This window comes from Lonchura striata, chromosome Z, assembly GCF_050655825.1.
Source record: "Lonchura striata isolate lonStrDom1 chromosome Z, ASM5065582v1, whole genome shotgun sequence".
NCBI lineage: Eukaryota > Metazoa > Chordata > Aves > Passeriformes > Estrildidae > Lonchura > Lonchura striata.
In genome coordinates, this window is record NC_140740.1 from 80180348 (window position 1) to 80206136 (window position 25789).

The following is a 25789-nucleotide window of genomic DNA, read 5'->3' on the forward strand; positions in this document are numbered from 1 at the left end:
AACAAGATAAAAATAACTAGTTCAGCAGTTTCTTTACAAAAAGAACAGCTGATAAAGAATTGTCTCTCAGACTCAATCCGAGGAAGCATCAAGCAGTACTTTTTCCCAGTGATGAAACACACAGACTTACATCGGCTCAATCTCTCCACGGGGATCCCAATCCTTATGCAGTTGGCAGCTTCCAAGGTGTCCGGTCGCGGGAGGTCCTCACACTTAGGCAGCTGTAGCTGCATCAAGATGAGGGGGTTTGACCTAGCAATGTTGTACTCCTGCCTACAGAGATCATTCTCCAGAACTTCACACTCATCCCGGCACAGCTCCCGTGGCTTAGGGGTCCGAGAGCGTTCATCACACAGGGGAAACACGAAGTGGCAGAAGGAAGGTATAGCGAACTGCGAGCACTGGTCGGACAAATGCGTTGAAGTGCCAATCATGGTAAATGCAGCTGCAGAGGAACAAAAATACAGGTAAGTATTGGTTCAAAGCATGAGAAAGAACTTATTTTTCATGTCATTTGCTTTTAACATCTTTATTCTTTCCGTGAGGGTCTGAAAGCCTACTGTGAAACGGGTAAATGAGATAATTTCTGCTGTGAAAGAGAGTTGACAAATACAGGAAGAAAATAGAGCATCTCACTGTCTCTCTGACATCTACACAAAGCTTGTAGGCCTTAGTTCCTAGAAATTAACCCACATGATGATCATTGCTCAGACTACAGGTCATTGGCTAATTTTAACTTGAAAGGATCAAGAGCAAAGGCAAGATACACCTGCCAGGATATGTATTTCCAAAGTTCCTAATTACATAAAATCTGAACAAGGATTCTTCCTACCTTCTCCTTTCTCTAGACATTTTAATAAACAATTAAGTGTTTTTCAAGTCTTGTCAGGCAAAAAGAAGTGTATCCTTGATATATGTGAAGACATGGCTTTTAATGGACATGAGATGACTAACAGGCAGCAGCTTTGTGGAAAATGAATGTAATCAGTCTCAGCATACTGATCACATTAGGATGAATGTCATAATGAGTTAGGAATGTAATTCTTCCCTTTGGATCTCAGCACCTACACACTAACATTTAGCTCAAAATTTTCTTGCACATTGCAAAGGAAAGACAAATGTGTGTGTGCATCATGTGCTGAATCAACCTTTAAATGTAGGAACATTTACTCCCCCAGTAAAGCATCATTTATGTGTGAGAGTTGCTAGACTGCATGATCCACCAACTCACACTGTAAAAAGAGAGGAAATGTCATCCAGCAGTCTATTTACAACCTATAAATAAATTATTTTTCTCTTTCCAGCTCTCTCCTTTCAATCATCTATTTCCTGCAGACACATGATACCACAGAGTCTCTTCCTGAACAACAAACATGCAACAAGCAGCTGCAAATTTAGCCTTTTAGACTGTTTACACCTTTGCTTATTTTAATTCAGAAATATTAATGCAGGAATATAACCATTTATTAGTCATATTAGGAACGCTGCATGCAAGCAAACCATCAGGACTCAAAGGATAGTTGTAACATGCTTGTTGCAAAGACTAAAATGGAAAAATAAAACTGAAGGACTGAAGTAGTCACTGTCAGTTGTTTGAAGCTCCACAGTAAATTTTGTCAAGGCATTGCATTACAGAATTTAGATCATTATGAAAGAAGAGTGTACAATTTACAATTATGTCTTTACTTTGATGGAAGGTGCAAAAGCCAGCAGTACTGTGTGGTAGCATCTAAGGGGTTTATATTTTATTTATTAAACAGATGTTAAACAGCACAGCAGAGACCTTGCTAGCCAAACACATATACACAGGTCAGTCACCAGGTCTGTGCACTATTCATTGCTGGCCTTCCAGTCTTCCAAGCCACATCTAAAGATTTTCTCCAGAAATGTAATTATTTTTTTAACCAAAGGTTGATATTCTCATGCAATCACATGGCCAGGACCAAAAAGCACAAGGGGCCATGGAGACAAAGAATATATATTTCTCACAAGAGTACAGCAGGGAAATGAAACTCAATAATGAAAATTCCCCACAGATGTAACCTGGCTAAATGCTCCTGGAGTTGGACAGTAGGTGTCCTCACTTCCCATGCACATTGGAATACACCATCAAAATTTTCATTTAAGAGGTATGGGCAAAACTATGAGCAAAACCTCAGCAGCAAGTATTCAGCAACTATTCAACTTTTTCAAATATTTCGTTACCTAGCAAGTTACTGCAATTTCAAAAGTCCCTCTCATATGGGTACAGAACACCCAGTCTTACAATACTTGCTTTACATATAATATGGCTTACAAGAACCAGTAATGCTATGAAATCCTCGGGGTACTTTTGTATAAGATGTTTGGTATGACCTTCAAAAGCATATAGTTTGAAATTATTGTATTATTAACAGACTGTCATAACTGTCTAGCTAGGCACTGGGCAGCTCTATATGGTGGTTCTCAGTGTCTTCCTGAAAGAGAACATTTCCATCAGGAATTCTCCTCAACTGCAGAACAGAGAGTTCAACACCCTAGCTTTGGAAATCTTACCAATAATTGGTAACATTAAGAAACCAGCAGCCAAGTCATCAGTACCCATGTTCCATAACCCAGAAACAAGTACAACAAAATCAATAAACATTTTCTGCATAATTGTGATATTGTTTTGGTTGTTGGGTTTGGTCTTGGTTTTTGAAGAGAACATTATGAACCTAATTCACAGAAATGCAGATTTAATCGTTTCAGATAGTCAAACATTTTCCATATTGCTGAAAAACATCCAAACAGGACAGAGATTATGTAGCTGGCAAAAAAAAAGAAAAAAGTATCAATATATATTAATTAATAACATAATGTTTAAAGAGGTTGGAATTGCAACAGAGTACAGGAGAAGGGCTGGAGGAGAACGTGTTGGAATAGCTTAAGTAAAGGTCAGCACCTGGATTTTGCCAGTCCCATAATCTGGTCACCATTTCAAGAACAGGAAAAAAAATGGACTTATTTTTTTGGCTTAACAATGAGTCTCTAGCGTAATGTCTTTAAGGAGTTAGAACTGACAAGTTAAACTCTTTTTGACAACTAGTTACACTGAAGTTAGAGAGTTCATTAGCAAGCTGTATTGGCCAGATGCAAATCAGCTCCTGCTGGGACTGAGTTAACTTGCTGCACATTATGACAAACAGTTTGCTCTATTCCATGGGTCGATTTTGCTTGCTCTACTTTGTGTACATCAGAGTCATAGCTGCTAATAGCTGATATCCAGTGAAGAAAACTCATGTTGAAGTACAGCCCATTAAAAATCATTAAGGTTTTGGATGCAACTCCATACAAAAGCTATGTTCAGAGACAGATTAAACATAGGCACAGCACAGGAAGGACAATACTTGTTTTATGTAAATCAGTGTGAAATCCAGACTCTGCCAGAATTATGCAAAAAGCAAAGAAGCCCAAGGGAAAGGCCACCCTACGCTTTTTCAAGAAAATAAAAGATCAGAACTTTTTCACTACATCACAAATACATTTAAAAACTCAAAATCTTTTTGAATACCATAATGCAAAAAGCTCCAGTAACTAGAAGCTGTTAGAAATTCAGTACTCTGATATTTTACTGAAGGATATGGAAGAAACTTTACATATTACCCCAGATACTCATCTTCCTTGCTCCAAGTTTTACTAGCTCCTCAAGTGGGAAAAAGGCTCACCCCCTCAAAACCTTAATATAAAGATGTCTTCGTCATTGGCTGACAAAATTAGAAGGATGATAGAACTGTTTTTATCTGAATTGGATACTTTTATGCATGTTTCTTTCTCCTGCTAAAGAGATATGTAAGCTTACCAGTAATTCGGTTTTCAATTTCCCCTTGCATCTGGAGGGAGTCCACATAAATGGTTCTGTTTCCAATGATTCGTGCACACGCAATTCCCCTATATGGTTGACAGAACCCATCTTCATGGTAATCTTCTCTGCAAAAGACATGTTAGGATTTCATATGCAGATGTCTCTCTGCTGCCAATGGATTTTTACAAAACATATTCTTATAAAAGTGGGAAAAGTCAAAATACTGTAAACCTGAAATTTTCCCATTCCCAAGGTGCAGCTTTTTACTCCCATTCTCTCTTACCTCAGAAGTCTTAATGAAGGACCCTGTATATAGCTCATTACAGAAAGAAGAAAACAAAACTCAACATTAATTTTAAAATAATAAACTAAATGGAATTTGACAGATGAATCTCTTAAAAAGCCTTTAGACTGAAACAGCAACATAGATCTAGTTACATGTCCCCATGCATTTTTGGCATCCAGCCATACCCTATAAAATTAGGCAGTTTGCTCTCTTCTCCCACTTCTCTCTCCTGCTCTTTATTTCCTGTAGTGGATAGCAGAAGAGGTCTTGCCAAACTTGAATTAAAACATGGAATAAGAATAATCAAGGCTATAACCTCTTTTCCTCTTCTCACGAGTGAAAGTCAGTGCCAAATTTCTGTTTCAACATATATTTCAATACAGTTTTCAATTCAATGAAGCTTTGGACCTTTCACTCCCTTACAAAAGCATAAATATTTCAGCACCAAAGCCCTAGCCTAAAGGCTCAGTGTTGAACCCTTCATCCCCAAAGCCCCTGTAAATAATACACAGCCAATCTGCAGATCATAACTTCAGAGCACTGAAAAGGGACTTCAGAGTGAGAGCACTCTCAGAGTAAATCTCCAGTATGTTTCCTCCAGCATGACATTGCCTCTGTGCTAGGATTCACTAACCTGATGGATTCACACCATGCCATATACTGCATGATGGACCTAAAATAGGTAAAAAAAAAGAATCTGAAACAAATGTGTCTCTAGAGTGGGGCATCTAAAAACTTAATTAGATTTTGTAACTAAACAGTTCAAAAGTCGTAGATACCTCTCCAATATTTGAAATAGCGCTTCAATGCTCCTCTCCACTTTGTACTTTATTATCTTTGGATATTAATATCTGTTTTGGCATGTTCCCCAATCCCTTACAAATATCTCCATTCTTTTTTTTTGGATACTACATGAGCAGGACAAAATTGTCAGTGACTACATGTAACATGTCATAACTTTCTCTGTGAGAAATCAGCATGAAACCTTCTTTCTGACAACAGCCAGCCAGCATTGCCTGTGCCTACTGCAGCTCCTCACACTGATAACTTACTCTCTCTTAGGAAACATCTCATTTCTCCTCTGCTGTGTCTCCCTGATAAACCTCACCTCTTCAGGGGAATGTTACCAGTATTCCTTACTCTTTGCTGTGGAAAGGTGGGCAGCACTGTCTATACAGGTAGGCAAAAGGTGGAACCAGCAATCACCACTTGAGCTGCATCTCTTTTTTACCACTCAAAAAGACAATGACTTAACAGGACTCTTGAGAAGTCATGGATGTAAAGCATATAATGCAGTTGTTATCCAGATATGGCCTCTATTTCCTACCACACTATTATTGTTAAATATTCATAAAGAAACATTTTGTCTACAAACTCTGAAACAAGTTCTACTTCCTCAAAGACATTTAAGTTTTTGATTAGGGTAGACTAAGGAGGAGTCACAGGATCAACTACTCCCTGCAGTGACATTCTTTCATTCTTACAACAAAACCTCTAATTTTGAAACAATTGCATCATTCCTGAAGGGACAAAAATATCAAAGCATTTTGTCTGTGCCTGTTTTATGATCCTTGACCACCTTAGTAGGAAGTCAGCAATTCCCAAAAGGAGCTGAATGAATATGAAACCTCTATTTGACCTCTTCCTAAAGAATAAATTCATATCCCTATCCTGCAGAACAAAGTCTGCAATGTATCTTACTGAAACTGTATCTCACACTTCAGGTCTCAGTTCAGAGTTCTCTTGCCAGAACCAAAAATAGGGGAAAAAAGCACACTCCAAACAGCATGGGTTTGGTGACAAAAGCAGTGTGATCTCTTACTTAGCTCTGTTTATTTATTTCTGTCAAGAACTTTTAAACACAGCTTAGATACTATAAATACACACATATGCTCCCTTCTCCCATGTTGTAGTCAACTGCTGATTATACTAAACTAGATATGACCATTACCGTGGACACAAGCGAAAGTAAACAGTAACCCGATGTCAGTTAACTGCCAGAAGCACGGCTGTTATTCTATATTCATCTTTGTCAGGCCAGAAAACTCAGTGAATGCTGTTTGACTAGTAGTACTATTGAGAGAACAAAATTACATTAGTCTTCTTAGGAAAAAAACTGATTTCAGCTGCCAAAGTGGCAGCAGTAAGAGTTTCCTGATAGATTACTCTGTCCTTGTACCCTTGGGACATGGCAAAAAATCTACAACAAAAAGCAACCTGGGTAGAGTCTGATAAAACAACATAGGAGAGTCGTATAATGCTCAGCTCAAACAGGAGCCCTTGGAACGATGTGTGGCTTTGAGTCATGCTCCAAACAATATGCCAGCAATTTACTTACTGATCACAGCAATAATTAAAAGCTGCTGAAAATAGACAGAAATACTCACTCTTTAATTTCCTGCTGCTTGAGCTACAATGTCTGCTCTGATCAAGACCCTGGTGAAAGAGAAATCTGACTCCACAAAAGGAACCCAGAAAGTTCAATTTGTTCCACTTGCAGAAATATTACAAGCTGTCCACTACAGGTACTTTTTTACCTTTATTCTTTACACATGTTTCAAGACAGCATCAACTTTTTTCTCCAGTTATTTTCTTCCACTTTTATAGTACTAATTTTTTTTTTTTTTTACAAAATAGAGTCAGGCGCATGCTAAATGTTAGTCTTTTTTGCACCTGTGCTGGAAGTCTGAATCAAAGACAGTGCACCTGAAAGTTGGATTTCTCAGCATTCAATTAGAATAGAGGTAAGGTATTCTCTTACTGAGTGAACTCTCCTCCCAAATACTCATCATATGTTTGACCAGAGTTTGGATATAAAAATAAAATTGTAGAAAAATATAACTAAACAGACCTTCTATTCTTAAAACCCCAATTTCCACAGCTCAGGCTCAGTGTTATCAATTTTCCAGACCCACAAGGTCATCTTCTGCCAAAACAATTCAGTTGAGAACTAGGCATTCTAAACAAAAGCAAAAGTAAAAGAACCTACTACCTGAGTCACACATAAATAAAACCAAAATATTGATACTATTTTTATGTACAACATGGAATTTGTATGAGGCCTGGAATCATCTTGGCACACCAAGTACTGATAAGCATTTACAAGTTCCTTATCACACATGCACTGCAACACCTCATAAAATACATCCTGCCTTCAGGTTTGTGGGCAGAAGTCCACATGAAATGGAGCATTAACCAATCAATCAGTGAAGAAGAAAGATGCAGATTCAATCATACAGTGCTACTCCACCCACTGTTGGAAATCATAACTTCCAGGGTCTGGGTCCATAAAGGAAGAACTGGAAGAACGAGGTGCCTCTGAAGAATAAAACCTAGCATGATCAATAGAAAACTCTCTAGATGGAGGTCATGCAACTTTTCCATAAGATAGCTATCTGCTCTAGAAATACATAAAGAGATTTCTAGATGTCCTGGGAAAAAGCATAGTGGACATCACTACCCCCACCCTCTCATTAAGCATTACTTTAATTTCACATGTGACACAGAAAGGACACCAAACAAAATACCACAGAAGAAAACACACTGGCAACAAAGATGCTTTTCTTCATGGAAAATTTGAAATGTGGAAAGAATAGGTCTGGGTACAATGCACTATGTGCTATCTATGTAACACCACCTATTGTTTGCAACTGAACAGGCTGGAGGGCATAGGAAACAAAAAAGTAACAGTAAAAAAAAAAAAAAAAAAAAAAAAGGCAGCCATGGAAACTCTCTTTAGTACTAAAATTGCCTTCTGAAGCACCTGAATTTGATGAGTATTTAGTGCCCCTGAAATGTAAATGCAGACACTGTGGTTTCCCTTGGAAGTAGAGAAAACACATGAAGCTCTATTTTTAGCAAAGATTCACAAAGAGAATTATGAAATGAGAGGTACTAGATATTAATTTGCTAGTGAGACACCTTTATTCTGATTGCATACCACAAAAGAAACTTTTTAAGTTAAAACTATTTTCCTGAAAGTAGAAGAGACAAAACACTATGCACCAGCCATAGAAAGAAACTCAGAAGTTCTCGAGAAAACTCAGAAAGAGTAAATTTTTCAATTTAATGCATTGAAAAAAGCAATATTATTTAAAAACACTACCAACCTACCCTAGCATTTATATGGACAGACATATTCTCAGCCTACACTTTACCAAAGTAAATAACATAATCCAGTTTAATAGATTATAATAGGATATTCCAAAGGTTAGCTTTCAAAAAGTAGTATAAACTTTGTTACAGAAGTATCCCACAAGCAAACTAAAAGCAATTTAGATTTCCTATAAATATTCCCACAACAAATAAACCTGAAGCTTTGACACTCTTCCAGGTTGTCCAGGGATTAAACAGCTTTTAATCAGGAACTGTTAAATACTAAGACCTCCCACTAATATTCCATTACAAACAGAATGTTAGAGCAAGGAAAAATGCACAGAAAACCACAGACTGTGATAGATGAAGGAAAAGACAGATTATATATGTCAGCATATTTGCTACTCTTAGAGAAATACAACATTTGGTACACAGTTGCTCATCTTGTCAGGATATCTCAGGATTTCTGATAGTTACAACTTTATAACTAATGTCAGAAGCTGTGTAAGGAGAATGATCATGATGGACAGCAAGATCAGAGGAAAAAGGATAGACATCATATTTCAGATTATGTTTATTCAGCCCAGTGTGTGGCTACTTCATAAATATAAATCACAGAAATTACATGACCTGCAATACCTAAAAGAATAAAGGAATAAAGGGTCTACATTTAATGAAAGACAGGCAAATCTCTCTGACTGAGAAGGGTATTATAAAGGGCTGCAGTAAAAAAAAAAAAAAAAGTATTTCTGGGTTTTTAACATATATTTTATAAAGATATACATTTTTTATATATGTCTATATATATCAGACACACACTCTTTCATATATATATGTATATATATATTATATATATGTGTATATATGTGTGTATATATATGTATATATGTATGTATGTACGTATGTATGTATGTACGTATGTATTTTTTTTTCATGGTTTGTTTACACTGAATCTCAAAATCGGGATATCTTATAATGTTGAACTACAGTCTTTGTAATTTGTTACCCTTACTCTTGATGTGCATCATATCATAGCGCTGGGAAGCAAAACCTATTCCCAAGAGGATCAGTTTTCAATTGTTAAAATCATTTTACATCCCCAAATATTACCTCCCACAACAGGCCACAGATGAGATTTGAGAGAAAAGAAACATACTACCCTCATATGCCATATCACAAGATTTGCCTCCTTTCAAAAACATAATGAATATATATTAATGTTACATAGAAAAATACTTTGCACCTTCTGGCCAGGTTTGTATATTTGCCTTCGAGAAAATATTAAATATAGCACTCAATTTCTTGTTTCACCATGAAGAAAAATTTTTCAAGAAATGCTGTCTTTTAAAGTAATGGTTACAAAACGCTTTAAAGTTGCTTGTTCTCATAGGCCTTCCATTGACACAGATCATCAATGGAAGTTTTACTACTGAGATTCAAGGCAACAGAATTGGGGTTTAAATATTTGATGGAGAAAAATTAACATAATTTTTTAGAAAGTATGGTTTGAACTATTATTATCCATTGAAGGGCTGGGCTAATGCCAAGTGCTTCTGACATCACCCATAACACAGGGCAGAAATTCAGTAACACACACACAAATAGGCATTTGGTTTTAGTGTAATTTCAAAAACACAGGTGTACAGGAAAACCTCAAAAAAAAACCCCGAACCCACAAACCATAAAACACCCAAAACTCCACACATGCGCATTTGTGCCCTTCCTGCTGAAGCCAAGAAACTAATGGGTGGCAGGGACAACTCCACTGCTGCACTGGGCCCTTGCCTGAATGGAGGCTGCCCTGCACCCATACCACAGGAGGGCACAGGCTTCCTGTCCTACCTGCATTCATTCTCTGAACAAACAGCTTCATCCTCTGGCCAAAGGTTTCTGCAAATAACCCACCTTTCCGGCACTAAAAATCATTGTTTACACATCTTCACCTGTGTCTAAAGATCAATGCTCCTGGGACATCAGGAAATCCATACTGATGTACTTAACTCCTCAAAGAGAGACTTAGAATATTAAATACTTAGACTACAGTAAAACTTCTCCTTTGCACTAAAGGAATGTAAGAAATACTATCAGAAAAGAAGGGGAGCCTAGTGTTAAAAATAAAAAAACTAGCAGGCAGGGGAATTTGTATAAATAGTCATAGCTCAGTTGAAGTTAATGGGCCCATGAAAATTTACATTCACAATGGATTTGGCCCATGACTTCTGCTACCAGGTGCTTATCAAGTGTAACAACAGACTCAAAAAGAAAGAGTCCCTTTACACTTAGCACACAACACAGACAGATATTTTCTGCTTTTTATCTGAAAAGTAGTACATCACAGAATCCCTTAAAGAATTTACTGAAAGTTCCAATTACTGAACAGAACAATTGTGTTGCGTTTGATTTGGATATTTATCTGCTAGTTACTAAAAAATGTAGTGTGAACTGAAACTCCATATCCAATGCTTAAGATCAGTAAAAAATAACAGGTGATCTTTATTCTACTGGTTCTATTATATTATGGATTTTTTCATATTAATAATGGGACCTAATATAGCATTTTAAGCCAGCTTATAGGTAAAGCAACTAATTGAAATGTCATCAGTAAAATACAGCTACAAATGGAACTACTGTTTGTGACAAAGTAAAGACAAAACATTTGTCAAAGAGCAACTTATAAACTTTAAAACAGCCTAATATGTAGGCCACTGAAAATATTGTCAAAATGGATTATGAAATCAGTATTTTTAAACACAAAACTCAGGTTCCAAAGTCTGTCTAAAACATAGTCCAAATGTTTTAGACATCTATTTTAATGTTACTGTGGAAAGAGGAGTCTTTTGCTGCTAAATATTTAAAAATAATTTAAAGACAAGAAAGGGACAGAATGTTAATAGGGTTTAATCACAGACCTTCACTGACTCATGACCCAAATTGGTCTCCTCAGTAGGCATGCCTTAAGTGGGTGTCAGCACTCTTAGCTGACCTGTGTCCTTGATAAAAGACACTACAATTAATTATTAAAGTGGATAAAACCAAAGGAAAATGGTGTTACCTTCCTTTCTGTCATATTCTCATCCACTATTTGCCCTCACAGGCAAACAAGTACAAAAGAAAGAAACACATTAAACAGTGGTAGGTTGCTCATTAGATAACTCTGCATGCTGCTAAGGTTTTTTGGTATCATAGCAGGTATTTGCTATTGCTTTGCATCTTTAGAAAAGTTTTCAGTGTACCAAAAAATGTTGTAGTTCCCAAGTACAGCACATACAGAAGCATAGACATAGGTGTCAGGGTTGCTTTTACTACAATAATCTGGCTAAAACAGTCAAGGAAGCAAAGCTAAACAAGGACATCAATGTTCTGAATTTCTGTTAGAAATAGAGGATCGTCCCTAGCTGTATAACCAGCCACAATCCTCTTGATTAACACATGTAACATCAAACAGATGATCTAATATTCTGCCAACAACATTCTAACTTCTGCCTACAAACTCTCTTTCAGTTCACTGAAAAGACATTTTTATAAATTCTCCCTCTGCTTTCAGAGGTGTTAGCACGTTGGGATGAAATCTTGAAATCACATGAGTCAGCTGGCAATCCAGGGAAGGCTGCAGATCTGTTTTGCTGAGTGTGAGGTACTTTTAACAGAAACATTTCTGTTACAACCATGGTTAGTGAAAATTTGAAAAGAAAAACCTTCAGAAAACTAATTTCAGCACATGGGAACACAAACCTGGCCATGCAGCATTCCACCTTCTCACTCACCAATGAAGCCATTATGAGCCTTCATCCCCACCCCTTTCTTTCAAGGCATGTTATCCTGCTCAATGTGTTATGACTGTCTAATAAATTGTCTTCCTCTGACATCTCCAAGGAAAGTGAGCAGGGCCAACAGACCCTCTCTGAAGCACCTCTAACAAGCAGCTCTCTCTTCCCTCTGCTGACAGAGGAAAACAAAATTTTTAGCTGTTATCCATCCTCATCCTGCCATGCCACCCTGAGTGAGCGAGCACACATAGGTAAATCCACTGACAGAACTATATATATGCCAGGAAGACAGGTAGGAAGTAGAAAGCTGAGAGAAAAGACTGCAAGAATGGCTGAAAATGGCAAGTCATAAAAATCCAGAGGAGGGAAGGTCAAAAGAAGGACAAAGGAAAAAAAAAAAAAACTTAAATCCTATGGAAATGTCTTAAAGCTTTTCATTTTGGTTGTTTTTTTCCTTTTTTTTCAATTTTGAAGGATGGGGAATATAAGCTTTCTACAAAGTGCTTCCTGCCTTTTAACAAGAGGCTAAAAAGTTAAAACATTTTTGTAAAAAGAAAAATGTCAAAAGTCATTACTATTTCTTGTCAGCTTTAAAAATGTTTTGAATGTCCATGCCATTGAAAATGTGATCATTTCTGGAAGAATATGAGCAAATGAAAAAGTGAAAACAACTGTACTGTCATAATTTTTATTCTTCTTTCTTCTGCTTTTTTTAAAACAGAAGAAACTTCTATCTCAGTTACCACAGAGATTATACATCTGATAGCAGAGAGCTTTGTAAAACAGCTAGAAATGATCACAGCATCATCTATAATTGGCTATATAACTATATGTAGAAGTGTGCATCTTCAAAGTCTTTTGAAGAACACTTTCATTCAAACTACAGAAACATCAAATATTTAAGAACATATAATACTGAAGTGTCAGTTTTCCAGTCTTAAGGAAAAATTAACATATTCTATCTACTTGAAAAAGTTGACATTTTTTGAATTATGTTTTTAAAAACATCTGAGTGACAATATGAAATATTTATTAGTTTCTCTTCTACTTTTTATGGATGCAATATGAAATAATTCCAAGCAATATTGCCGAAAGTTACAGTTTGTGACTACTTCCTAATATTGCAAACAATTATCATAACTTCTCTTTGATAGGGCTTATTTGAGATTAAATTTTCCACAGCCCAAAGATAATTTTTGTGGTTTTATTTTTGGTTACTTTTAGGGAAATTGTTAGATGTTTCAATAAAATAAATTAAAACCCCAAACCCAACCACTACTGGTAGAAGGAGCAGCCACTTGGTTGTGATGTTGTCACATTGTTTTGCTATTGAGCAGAGTCAGGGCAGGAATGCACACCATGGCTACCTCCAGGGGAGCACACATCTCCCTCAAACCTAGAGCAAAACCTAATAGTTTTTGTGTCTCGTCATTTCTGTCTGACAATGGATGAGTAAGGATGTCTCCTCTGCTGGGCTGGTCTGTGCTGGAGACAGCAGACTATTATTAGTGTTATCCACTTTTCATCTGGCTCCAGTGGCTGAGGTCTGGCTACCATGGCTAAGGAATCCAGAATTCATCAAATAATTTTGGTGCATTGTCATAAATTCACATAATAGGTTTGTTGGTTTTTTCCAAATCAGGAAAATTAGCTTTTTCTCCACAGGAAATTCTATGACAGTTTCACACACGGCCTCTAGAGTTCTCAAAAATTAAAAATAAACAGACACATGTCTGCTTCAGCCACTGGAAGAGAGTGGAAATGAACAAACGCTGGCTCTGCAGCTTGCCTTTTCTGGAGCTGGAGTAAAATTCTTGGAGGCTGGGGTGTTCATCCAGTCTTGATGTAATCCCAAAGGTAACTTCCCCCTTACATTTCTTCCTTTGGACTTAAAATTACTTACTGAATGCTTATCAGACTGTATTTCAAAGACTCCTCTCCTCTTTTTCTTTTTCTTTTTCTGTGTATGAACAATTTATCTTAACTGTCACATTTTTCCATTTAAATCTTTCTGCATTATAATAGTGGATACTGGCTGCATTGTTCCACGGGCAAAATAGCTCATATTCTAAAGTCAGAATTAATTTATTTTCAGATGCCACACACATAATGCTATGCAAACATCATTAGCTTGATACCCTGTGAGTAGCAATTGTGCCAACACCACAGCTCTGTAAATTAATGTAATTTGGTTTAACATTAATAAACTGTTCCCAAATCAAAACATGTGGCAAACTCAATTAGGAGAAGAAATGCTTCCCCAAGTTTAGTATTTCAGCATTTAGTTCTTAATGCTTAAAAATTGCAATCCTGTATGTACCGATATACCTGTCAGTCTGAACCACAGAATATATAAAGGTACAATGACCACTCACAGCATATTCTTGATGGAGTGTTGAATCCTGAAACTACTGTTTTTGTGTTACATTTTCACTTTTCTCTCTACTCCTCAACCCTGTTAAAAAATTATGCAGCTAAACTCCATTACACACTGAGGTTGTCTTTTCTAAATTAATTTCCATGTACAGTGTGAAAATGCTACTTTGCAGCTACCTACAAATGAGTATCATCAGCTCCAACCTGAAAAGTGACTTGACTACAGCTTCAGCTCTGTAACATGGCACACCTACAAGCATGCCTTAGCTCTAAGATTCAAATTCCTGCATAATTTAGCAGATATTTGAGCTGAGAGTATGTCTTTATGTATATGTAGCATTTTAAGGTTGGATTCAATGGACGTAAGAGTCTTTTCCTACTTAAATGATTCCATGGCTGGGAAGCAGCTCTGCAGAAGGGATCTGGGGGTGCTGGTTGGCAGCAGCTCAGGCTAAGCCAGCAGCGTGTGCCCGGGCAAACCCCATCCTGGGGTGCATCAGACACAGCAGCACCAGCTGGGATTGGGATCATCCTGCTGGATTCAGCCCTGGTGCAGCCTCACCTGAGTCCTGTGTGCAGCGCTGGATTTCTCAATCTGAGAAGGGTGGGAAGGTCTTGGAACAGTCCAGAGCAGGACATCAGAGCTGGTGGAAGGGCTGGAAGCAATGTACCATGAAGAGTGGCTGAGGATTTTGGATTTGGCTGCTTTTGGAGAGAAGGAGGCTGATGGGTGACCTCACTGCTCTCTATGGCTTCCTGAGAAGGGGAGGAGGGAGAAGCACTGGATTTCTCCCTGGATTTCAGCTACAGTACATGTGAGAATGGTTCAAAGCAGCATCAGGGGAGGTTCTGAATGGACATTAGGAAACATTTCCTTACCAAGAGGGTGGTCATACTTAAACAAGCTCCCTAAGAAGGTGGTCAATGCCCCGTGCCTGTCAGTGCCTTAAAAGGAGGCATTTGAACAACAGTCTTAATAATGGGCTTTAACTTTTGTGAATGGAGTGATCAGGAAGCTGGAATAAATGATCATTGCAGGTCCCTGCCAAGTAGAGCTACTGTATTTTATTGTGCTGTATTGCACTGTATTATATTTTATTGTATTGTATTTTATTCTATTATTTTCTATTCTGTGTGTTTACTCCTCTAATAGTTAAAATTAAAATTCTTGAGGAGTATAAGAAACTGCTGATGACAAATGCTTCTTGGAGCCCTACTTTTAGAGTAGTAGTACCTCAAATACTTCAGACTTTAGACTTAACAAAGCAATACCAATTTAAAAGAATGAATTTCCTTACTTAATTTTATTTTGTCTTCTCAAAAAACAATTCCCTCCATCATTGTTAATGCTATTCAGTTTTGAATAGAATTGGTCAAATATCATCGGTCTGTACCATCTGTTTGACTTTTTCTCAAGTACACTAGATTATCAGCATCTAGTTTTTTTTGGCTCTTTCAAACTGAAATAGAGAGTATAATAATACAAAAGTAAGGAAAATCTAACCATAAAGCCATAAAAATTGAAAGGATGATTTATGGTATGGTGTTCCAGCATTATCTCATTTTGTTAAATTACCTACTTTTCATTAGAATAGTGTTCCTTTATCTTTGTGACTAACTGCAACATTCACCCTTTCCTTGTATGCACTTAGAGGCTATTCAGCATCCTAAGGAGCTCTAATTAAACTCAATGTGGCATCAAATGCCAACAGGAAGTCTCAGGGACATATAACTGTCCTTTTGTAAGACATACAATAAATACTTTGAAAGCCATTTAAGCTACTGAACAAATGGGAGTAGGGGAGGGATAGAGGGAAGAAGTAAAATCTAAACACACTAAAGATTTCTGGTTAAATCAGGGATGTCCAACAGCTGCAGTAGCTACTTGCCAAAAGCCCAAAGGACATTACTACTTTGAATATCAATTTAAATATATCCTTAAAGGGAATAACAAGTGTCTAACTGCTTGCTACTTCTTTGGTAGTTTAATACAAACTGTTTCTCTGAGCTGGTAAAGCCTAAGCACTTGCTGCTGACCTGGAATTTGCTGGAAGAGGGTGTGTTGGGGTCACACATTTACAAAGAGCTGTAAACTGGCCCTTTGCCATGTATTGCACAGTTTATGAGACACACCTTATAGCTCACCTGATATGACAGCTTAGGCTTTTTTGGCTACCAAAAACCTAGCCATTCCTCTGCAGAGTAGGAAGCAGGTTCTCCAGTTACACAGAATTCTCACCCACAGAAAATATTAACTCCCTTAAATATTCATATACAAGCTTAAGGTCTAAATTTTGAAAAAAGAACCCTTAGGAAAGTGTTTTTGTTGTTGGGTGTACTGCATTCTTGTAGCCCTACATATAATGAATTACATTCAGCAGAATGCTTGAGCCAACCCATTTATAAGTATCTTGACAGTACTGCTAATAACAAGTGGGTAAGTGATTCTGACATTTAACCCTAAGTTAGTTTAAATGCAAGTAATGTAAGTAAATATTACTTCTTCCTAAGATGCTAGAAACTTTGCCCAAATACAGGTCAAGTCCTGTGGGTTTGCTTTCTTTTCTTTGACACCAGTCACTCCCAGTAAAACAGTGCATCTGCATTACCTTTAATCCCAGTAAAACAGTGCATCTGCATTACCCTTTAATTCACACAAGAGCATTTTATTTATACAATAGCAAAAAAAAAAAAAAAAAAAAAAAAGACAAAACTGTCATGAAGATTTCTTTTTAATCACCTGTGCATATGCTTATCTTCCTTTGTTTTTTGGGAGCTTCTGAACAACATGGGTCAGTGAGCATAACAGATTCAAGCAAACTATTCTCATTTTTTCTGCCTACATATTCTCTGTAAACACCTTTTTCAGTTCTTCCCTTCCTCTAACAGAAAGGAGAAAACCCTACCACTATCAGTTTCTCCAGATAACAAATCACAGGAACACAGACTCTTGTATCTACTCCAAGATGGCATGTATATTAAATACACATCTGGCTTTTAAAATTCATCAACTTTGTAAGCATATTGCATTTCTACTTCTATCACTAAATAATATAAATGCATTAGATTGTCCATCATTTATTTACCTGTGATTAGAAAGCATTTAAGAGAAAGATTCAAGCAGAAGAAGCAATGTCATGTGGGAAGAAGCTGTGATTTTGTGTGGTGCAAAGCAGTATTTCCACTGCTCTTTAACTCTGCCTTGAATTACATATGTTCTGGGATTTACAAAGAGGGGCAGGAAAAGTATTTTTTTAAATGCATCGAGTAACATTAAGATAAAAAAATTCAGGTTTTATTACAAGATAGATTGTCGGCTTCCTCTGAGTACACCTTACATCTTCGGGCAGATCAGAGTATAAATTTTAGTTACATGTTAATTTGTGATGCCATAAACTTATGAGCCTTTCTAGGCCCAGAACAGCTTTTCTAGAGGAAAAATGGAAAAATTGCACTCTAAAACAGATAAGAGAGAAAAAATTTAGTGTAACCTTGGTTTTAGTGCTGTTATTCCTCCAAATTTCCTGTCTTGACCTGAATGACTGTCAAAGGACATTTAAAATGATGAAGTCAAAAGCAGATCTGAGATTGTGGAACAAAATCCCCTGAAAGGAGCCCCAAACCCACAGGAGGGTGAAATACAGCCTCCCCCTCAGCCTTGAGAGGAAAAAAGGAAACTGACACACAGGGTCTAGGAGGGAATTGCAGCATGTTTCAGCCAGATCCCCAAATTGGATTGTCAGGGAGTCAGGAAATCTGCCAAGACAAACACATGCTGTTTAATGTAGACCAGCCCAAGATAATCTCTGCCTCAGTTCCTAACTCATAAAACAGGATAACATTCCACGCTTTATAGGGAGAAGAACGTACCCAAAACACTTTGAAATAATCTGATCCCATAGCAGAGGAAGGCAAAAAATTCCCAAGATCCACCATGTCCATTTGATGTATAAAACATGGAGAGACAAAGGTTAAACAACTTGCTGCAATCACACACAGAGACAGGACTACAGTCAGAAATTAAATCCAGACCTCTGAAATTACAGTCCCATGTTTTAATCACAAAATTTTTTTCCTTGATTAAAACAGGAAATGAAAACACAAGTATGAGCTTATTCTGTAACTTTAACATATTACCACAAGCATCTTAAAAAAACACACATAGTTCAAATATGGTTGTCTCAGCCACATTAATATTTTGATGAAACAAAAAGCATGCATGACATTCTGGAGGAAGCACATCATCAAACACCTGGTCCTTATGGGCCTGAATAAACACCCTAACTTCTCAGTTGAAACAACCTTGTATTGTTTTAAAAAAACATCTATTTATATGAATTTTAAGATAACCGTGTATAATTTCCAAGATTAACAGTGTTATCTGTGGCTAAACTACATTGAGACAACAGAAATTTGCTGCACCACCTAAGGAAAGAAAGAAGATACAAGAGGTGCTGCTATTTGACTGTAAGGGAAGCATTTTTTCATCTTAGTGTGATGTTAAATACTTTGGTTTGCCAAAGAGATTTGGCAAATCTATTTGCCAAAATTATTTTCTCCCTCAGCTACTGTCTTTTACCTGGAAGACTCCAGCCAGGGGCAGGGAAGTTGCCTGAGGGTGAAGTGCTTTGATGATCCACTGCTTTCTACCTTCTTTCCTAAGTCTTTATATTCTCTTTTCTATCTTGTAATCACATGAAGATTCATCACATGGTGAAAATTATTTTGTTCCCATCATAAATATATACAATGCCCCTTATATCATGCAGAAATTTCCCTTTGAGGTCACAGAAAAGGTGTGTTTTGGGATTTGCAGACCATGGAGAATAATTGTTCAGGAACCCAATGGTTTTTGACATTCTGTTTTACACTGTTTGAAAGAACTGTTTTTTTCTTAACTACAATTGCTTCATCAATTTTCTTCAATGGATTGAATCTTTAAAAAATTATAGTTGTCCCAAACTACTTGAAAATCAGGCATAAGAACATTCAAATTTATTCTGAATAATTAATACCTCAAAAATTCCTCCACAACATAATGATTGTTTCTATCTGGTGGCAGTGTTTCTTCTCACCTATTTCTCCTAAGCATTCAGCATGCAGGCATCAAAGGCTGCAAACCCATAATGATTCTTAGTCAGAGTTCAATAAAACAGGGACTTCTCAAAGTTTCTTGAAAACCCCAGTTCTTCTGCACAGGGCTCAGCTCCTGAAATCCTAAGATGATTTCAGAAAGGTCATATGGGGAAAAGTGCAGCAGTGACACCAGAGATGTTTCCCATACACTTGGCAAGGGCTGAGCTTAGGAGCATTTCTGTCTGTCTGCATTCTGTGTGCCTTCCTCACTTCGCAGAGGCCTCATCCGACTTCCCAGAAGCCCTTAAGAGCCAACAAACTGAATATTCAAATATTAGATATCTTCCATCCCGAGCTCCCTTTGAGATGGCCCTACCATACTGAAACTGCTTCAAAACAGGAATTTGCCCAATGGGTAAAATTTAATCTAACAATTCAATTCAAAAGAAAAATATATTAGACTAGAGAATATGCAGTCTTTTAAAATAATGTTGTCTTCTAAGAACAACACCTCTAGAAGGAAAGACAACTGTTTCTGCCCTGTTTCTGCTATTAGACTCCAACATATTAATGCCCATTTCTTTGTTTTAAATCATGGTAAAAAAAAACATTCTCCGGTATTTGATAAACATTTATTTTATATTCATACATTTGTATTTTCTGAATAGATAGGATGTCTCTCTTTTGAGAGGCAAAACTAAAAATACTAATGATGCAAAAAGTAAAGCATGCTGCAATGAGAGAAAGGATTGCTGAAGGGTAGTACTCTAGCAAAACAACCATTTAGTAGCACAGTCCTCTGGACAGCAAAGGCTAATCAGAAATTAATTTTTTTCATCATGTTTTGATTTGATTTCCTTTGTAAATTAATCTGGATTATCTATTATTATTTTTGATAATTTTAATACTTTTGATAAATAGGAGAGATTGTAATTCTCCATTTCTACAGAAAAATCCCTAAAAATTTTTAGACATGTGGATCTTGATGGAAAATAAAGATGTCTCCAAATTATCAGCAGCAATTTAAGACTGTGTGTATTTGGTTTAAAGTTTTTACATCTAGATTTCTATGAAAATGCCTCAACTTCATTACCTGAAGGTCAAGGTGCTAGCAAGTCTGACTGCATAACACAAATTTTCTCCCTGGCAGTCTTTAATTGCCAATTAATTCTAGGAATCCACTGCATGAACTGCATAAAAATACCTTGCTAGATGGTATCTACATAAGTAATGTTTCTTATCCCTTAATATTCAATAGGTATAATCTTAAACCAAGTTACAATGGTTTTATGTTTCAGGTTTCCACTGAAGCATGTCTTTTTTGAAGAACAAATACCAGCAGCAATAGCTCTTGCGTGGCTCAGTGTGAGGCTGCCTTATGCACAGTGAATGGAAAGAGTAATTTGTTCTGTGAGATCTTCTTCCAAGCAGTTAGGTACTCGTTTACCTTTTTCTACCCTTCCTCTTTTCTCTCTTACAAAATGACCTGCATGATTTTATGCAAAATATTCAATTTTTTAAAAATCATGGTCAGTTTTGCTGAAAATAAATTAATTCTACCACCAAAACACAGCATTTTATTTGAAGGACTGATTTTTAAAAAAAATTGAAACAGAAGTAAGCATGCAATGAGGCAAAGACCTCTAATCCCTGAAAGCTCCTGGGCCTCATATGATAAGACCCTCATGACTTCTTACTAGACCTTTGACCTGACCTTGTTTTTCTTAAGTTTCAGGTTTCTCCATAATCTAGTGGATATTAAAAAGAAAATAATTTACTAGCAGTGTACTCTTCACTTCACCTTTTGATGGCAGGTCCAGAACAATGATAGTACACTACTGCTTTCAATACCAATGGTACAAGGCCCACTGTGAAGTGTCATAAGCCGAATTAAAGGATTTTTAATTATTCTTTTCCTAGTTATTTCTTTATTGTAACTTAGTGTGTTCCAAACCAGCAAAGGTTGCATAGGAAACCATTAAAAACCTAGGAAAATCCAGGGTGAAAGATGTCTTAGGAACCCTAATTTACTTCCACTTGAGGAAGTAATGAAGTCACTATATCAGTAGAAATGTTCTATTTATATTGGTATTTGTTAAATATAAACATGTTCCATCTCAGTACAGGAGAAGCACTTGGAAAATACTAGGGAAGCCAAAAGAAATAAAATTAATTACTTTTTCTATATCAGAAGTGAATCAATGCAAATCTTGTTTCCCAGGCTTATTAGTATGACATAGGCCAGAAAAGAAAGGCCAAGGAGAATGTATCCCAGGATAAGCAAGAAGGACAAACTGGTGGTGACTAACAGGGAGAAAGATGAGTTATTCAATGACTTCTTTGCCACAGTCTTCACTGGCAGTCACCTTTTCCACTAAAGCCCTCGATCCTTTGTGTGGGTATGGGGGAGTGAAGTCCCTCCCACTAAATGCAGAGCAGGTTTGGGATCACTTGATGAAGCTGAGTAGCCCTAGGTTTATGGGACCTGGTGAAATACATTCCAAAGTCCTGAGGGAACTGGCTGATGTTGTTGCCAAAACAATCTCATCATATTTGGAAAGCCAAGCCAGTCAGGCAAACTCCCTGGTGACTGTAAAAAAGGAAACATCACTTCCCTTTTTAAAAAGAGGAGAAAGGAAGATGTGAGGAACATCCCTGTGTGCCTGGAAAAGTCATGAAGCAGATCCTTTCAAAAGTTATCCCACGGCATATAAAAGACAAAAAAGTGACCCAAGGCAGCCAGCACAGCTTTACTCAGAGCAAATTGTACCTGCCTCATCAAGCTCTACAAGATAAGTGCCAAATGCTGCACCAGGGTTGGGAAAATCCCAGACTCAAACACAGACTAGGAGATCATGTCATTGAGAACAGCCCTTTGAAGAAGGTCTCAGGGGTTCTTGTGATGAAAAGCTGGACATGACCCAAGAATGTGAGCTCTCAGCCCAGAAGGACAATTATATGCTGCATCCAAAGCAGTGTATCCGTCAGGGTGAGGGAGGGGATTCTACCACTCTATCTGGTCCTCATGAGACCCCATCTAGGTCTCCTAGGTCCAGCTCTGTGGTCCTCAGCACAAGAAAGATGCAGACCTCTTAGAGTGGGTCCCAAGGAGGCCATGAAGATGATCAGAGAGCTGGAACACCTTTCTGTGAAGCCAGGCTGAGAGCCTGGAGTTGTTAAGCCTGGAGGAAGAGAAGGCTTTGGGATAATCTCACTGCAGCCTTAAAAGGTTCTCATAAAAAGGAAGGAAAGGGATTTTTATACTGGGAGATATTACAGGACTAGGGCCAATTACTTTAAACTGGAAAAGAACAGATTTAGGTAAGATGTTAGAAATTCTTTACTCAAGAGGTAGTGAAGAGCTGGAACAGGTTGCTCTGAGAAGCTGTGGATACTTCAGCCCTGGAAGTGCTCAAGGCCAGACTGGACAGAACTTGGAACAACCTGATAAAGTGGAAGGTATCCCTGCCCATGGCAGAAGGGTTGGAACTGGGTGATTTTAAGGTCCCTTTCAATTCAGACCATTCTATGATTCTCTTTTCATTCTTATAATGGATCAGCAAGTGAACCCAGGTGTCTGGTGGAAATCACCAAACCACCACTCAAGTCAAAATCACACTAACAAACAGAGGTTTTTCCTAGCTACTCAATGACAGGATTCTAGTCTTGTTTTACCTGGCTCTTCAAGTTATAATAATATAACACGGGTAAATTTGCAACCACAGCAAGCTAAGCATTTTACCCATTCATTTTTAACCACTCTTCTAGCCCATACTTGCCCTGTAAACAATTACTGTTCCAACATAACTTCGTGGTAATTTTCTTGTTCAAAACATGAAATAAGTGAGCAGAAGTTGCTCAAGAATAGTCAATCAAATCAAAACCCATTGTAACCTCTGTCTAAAAAAGTTGCACCCATTCTGAGAGTTTTTGGTCTAGATAATTTTAGCAAGAATACTGTGGTTGCAGGCAGCATTTATTGAGTTTATGAACTAAATTCTGACAAAACAAAAGTCATCACAGCACATTAAGAAATTTTCCAAAGAATACTTACTGAAGATTGTGATTTGGGCTGTTTGTTGGACCTGCAAACATAAAACAAACAAGTATTGCTGACGAGTTTAGCTCAAGGACAACATAATAAAAAAAGTCAATAGCAATCTAAAGGAAATTGTCTCTTTAACAAAGGTTTATCTCAGGATCCAAACAAAACCTCTGCATTCCTGAACATAATTATATGTTGCTATTTTCAAACCCACAAATAAAAATCACATGAATCTACTGTCTGATCCAGCAGCAACTTGAATGGACTTCATTTTTTTCATAAAATATTTTCCTTCATAAAGACACAGGTAGTTGGACAAGGTGTTATTTTAACCTTTTCCTAACCTGTGCCTTACTATCAGAATTTAGGATGCGGCAAGGGGATGATCTACTTTTGTCACAGCAGGAGCAAGGGTCAATACTCAGAACTTCAATACAATCACTACAAACTAAACTGTGGAATCCACTATTTACAAAATCAGTAAAAAAATTTAGAAAAATGCATCTAGATTTTTTTTTTCCATTACCCCAAAGGCAAGCTAAATAAAAGGTTGGCTTCCAGATTGGACTATTAAATCTCCAAAATGCAATATAAGCACTTGTTCAAAGGTGTGGTGTACTTTCACATGCCAAAAGACAGAATTTGAGGCCACACTTCACATAGAAGTTCAGAACTGATATTCACAAGGATGGGCCCAGAACTATGAACATCACAGAGAAAACCACTTCTCATTCTTCTCATCACTTTTAGTTTTTTTCACAGACTGAGTTCAGCATTAGAGTGAAAACTCTAGGCAATGAAATGTTACCTTTTTGTACTTTTTACTGGCACTTCTTTAATTTTTTTTTCTTCTGTGTATTTACAGACCTCTACATCTGTATTTACTTTCTTTTATTACCACTAAAGGGGTATCAAGTTCAACTAAGAAGTTCTGTGCTGCGAGAGAGGCCCCAGGCACTGACTTTATTTTCTTTTGTATTGAGAATTTTTCTTAAAACATTAAATTCATTTCTCATTATGCTATGGTTAAAACTAATACCTAGTCTATAAAGCAGTCTGAGTAGTCATAAAAGCCAGGAACTCACCAAGCCTGACAAACAAAACTCCTGTTGCAGTTATTGTTTTCATCCCATTTGAAGCCACGCACTGGTAGTATCCTGTGTCTGTGGTATCCAGATCCTGGATTCTTAGACGTGAGCCATAATCTGTTTTTCTGATGATGATCCGTCTTGGCTCTTGAACCACTGGAGCATCATTTTTTAGCCATCTGACATTCGGAGATGGATTTCCTGCTACCTTGCAGTGGAGGATTGCTGTTTGCCCCTGGACTACAGTGATATTGTTTACGGGTTCCAAGAAGGTCAGGAAATAACCTAAGAGGATAAAAGGTCATAAAAGATCAAACTTTACTTGGGTTGAGGTAAAAGTCCGCTCAAAGATTCTTTTCTAAGAGAGAACTTCAGAAACAATTTCAGTTTTCTTTCAAGATCAAAAAAATGCCACTTGATGTCGTAAGAACGCCACAGCATTACACTTCAATTTGTGATTCACTGCTGAAAAGATTCACACTTGTGTTTCACTTCACATTTGTGTGCAGGTAAGTATGCAGATTCGAAGGTCATTCATGAATTGATACTATTACACTCCTAACTGCTATTTGAACACCTATTTTGAAGCAGTAGTGACTTTTTCTACATCTGACATGCTAAAAAACTAACATCCTGACAGACATCTAGTGCTGTTCTGTTCCAAAAGTAAAATACACCTTTGCTCCATAAAAGAATAATCCCAGTTGTAACCATATTGGAATACTATTGTGATTTTATCGCATAATCTTCTTACATGATCATAGATTTGTCTCAAAAAGAACCACAACTATAAAAATTAATTTTAGATATTAATTTGACTTGTTAGCTACTCAAAAAAATCTTAAAATTAGGCTGATTTGGACAGGCTTATATTATAATAAGTTTTCAAGATATGTCTCACATTCAATTTAAAGAAATAATGTCTCAATTGCAGAAGTAACCTGTGATTCAGAGGGGACCCATAAGCTGATTATAGACTGCCATTTTTTACATCAAGTAAAAAATACATGGTCAAGGAAACATCTGTATGGATATTGTGTAATAACATTTTGTTATTTTGTTAGGAAATTTAGTTATTTTGTTAGTTATTTTGTAAGTGAAAACTACAAGCCCTAATCAGTGGTTTGGTAAAAGCAAAGGGCTTGTCAAGGTTGTATTGGTGATCTCTAGGGATGACAGAAAAAAGAAAGAATTGATGAAGAGCACTGTCAAAATCTGACCACCAAATCTTTC

At 37.1% G+C, this 25789-nt stretch overlaps 1 protein-coding gene across 1 annotated transcript in view; it reads right to left on the reverse strand.

The window, feature by feature from the left end:
* The window catches only part of ROR2 (ROR family WNT receptor 2), a 140894-nt gene that overhangs the window by 8691 nt on the left and 106414 nt on the right, over window positions 1–25789 (reverse strand). Inside the window, exons 3-6 of the mRNA XM_077790230.2 lie at window positions 24554–24841; window positions 23478–23508; window positions 3821–3948; window positions 131–445 (exon numbers count right to left, since the gene is read on the reverse strand). Coding sequence (XP_077646356.2) covers window positions 131–445; window positions 3821–3948; window positions 23478–23508; window positions 24554–24841 — 762 coding nt within the window. The remainder of the gene's footprint in view (window positions 1–130; window positions 446–3820; window positions 3949–23477; window positions 23509–24553; window positions 24842–25789) is intronic.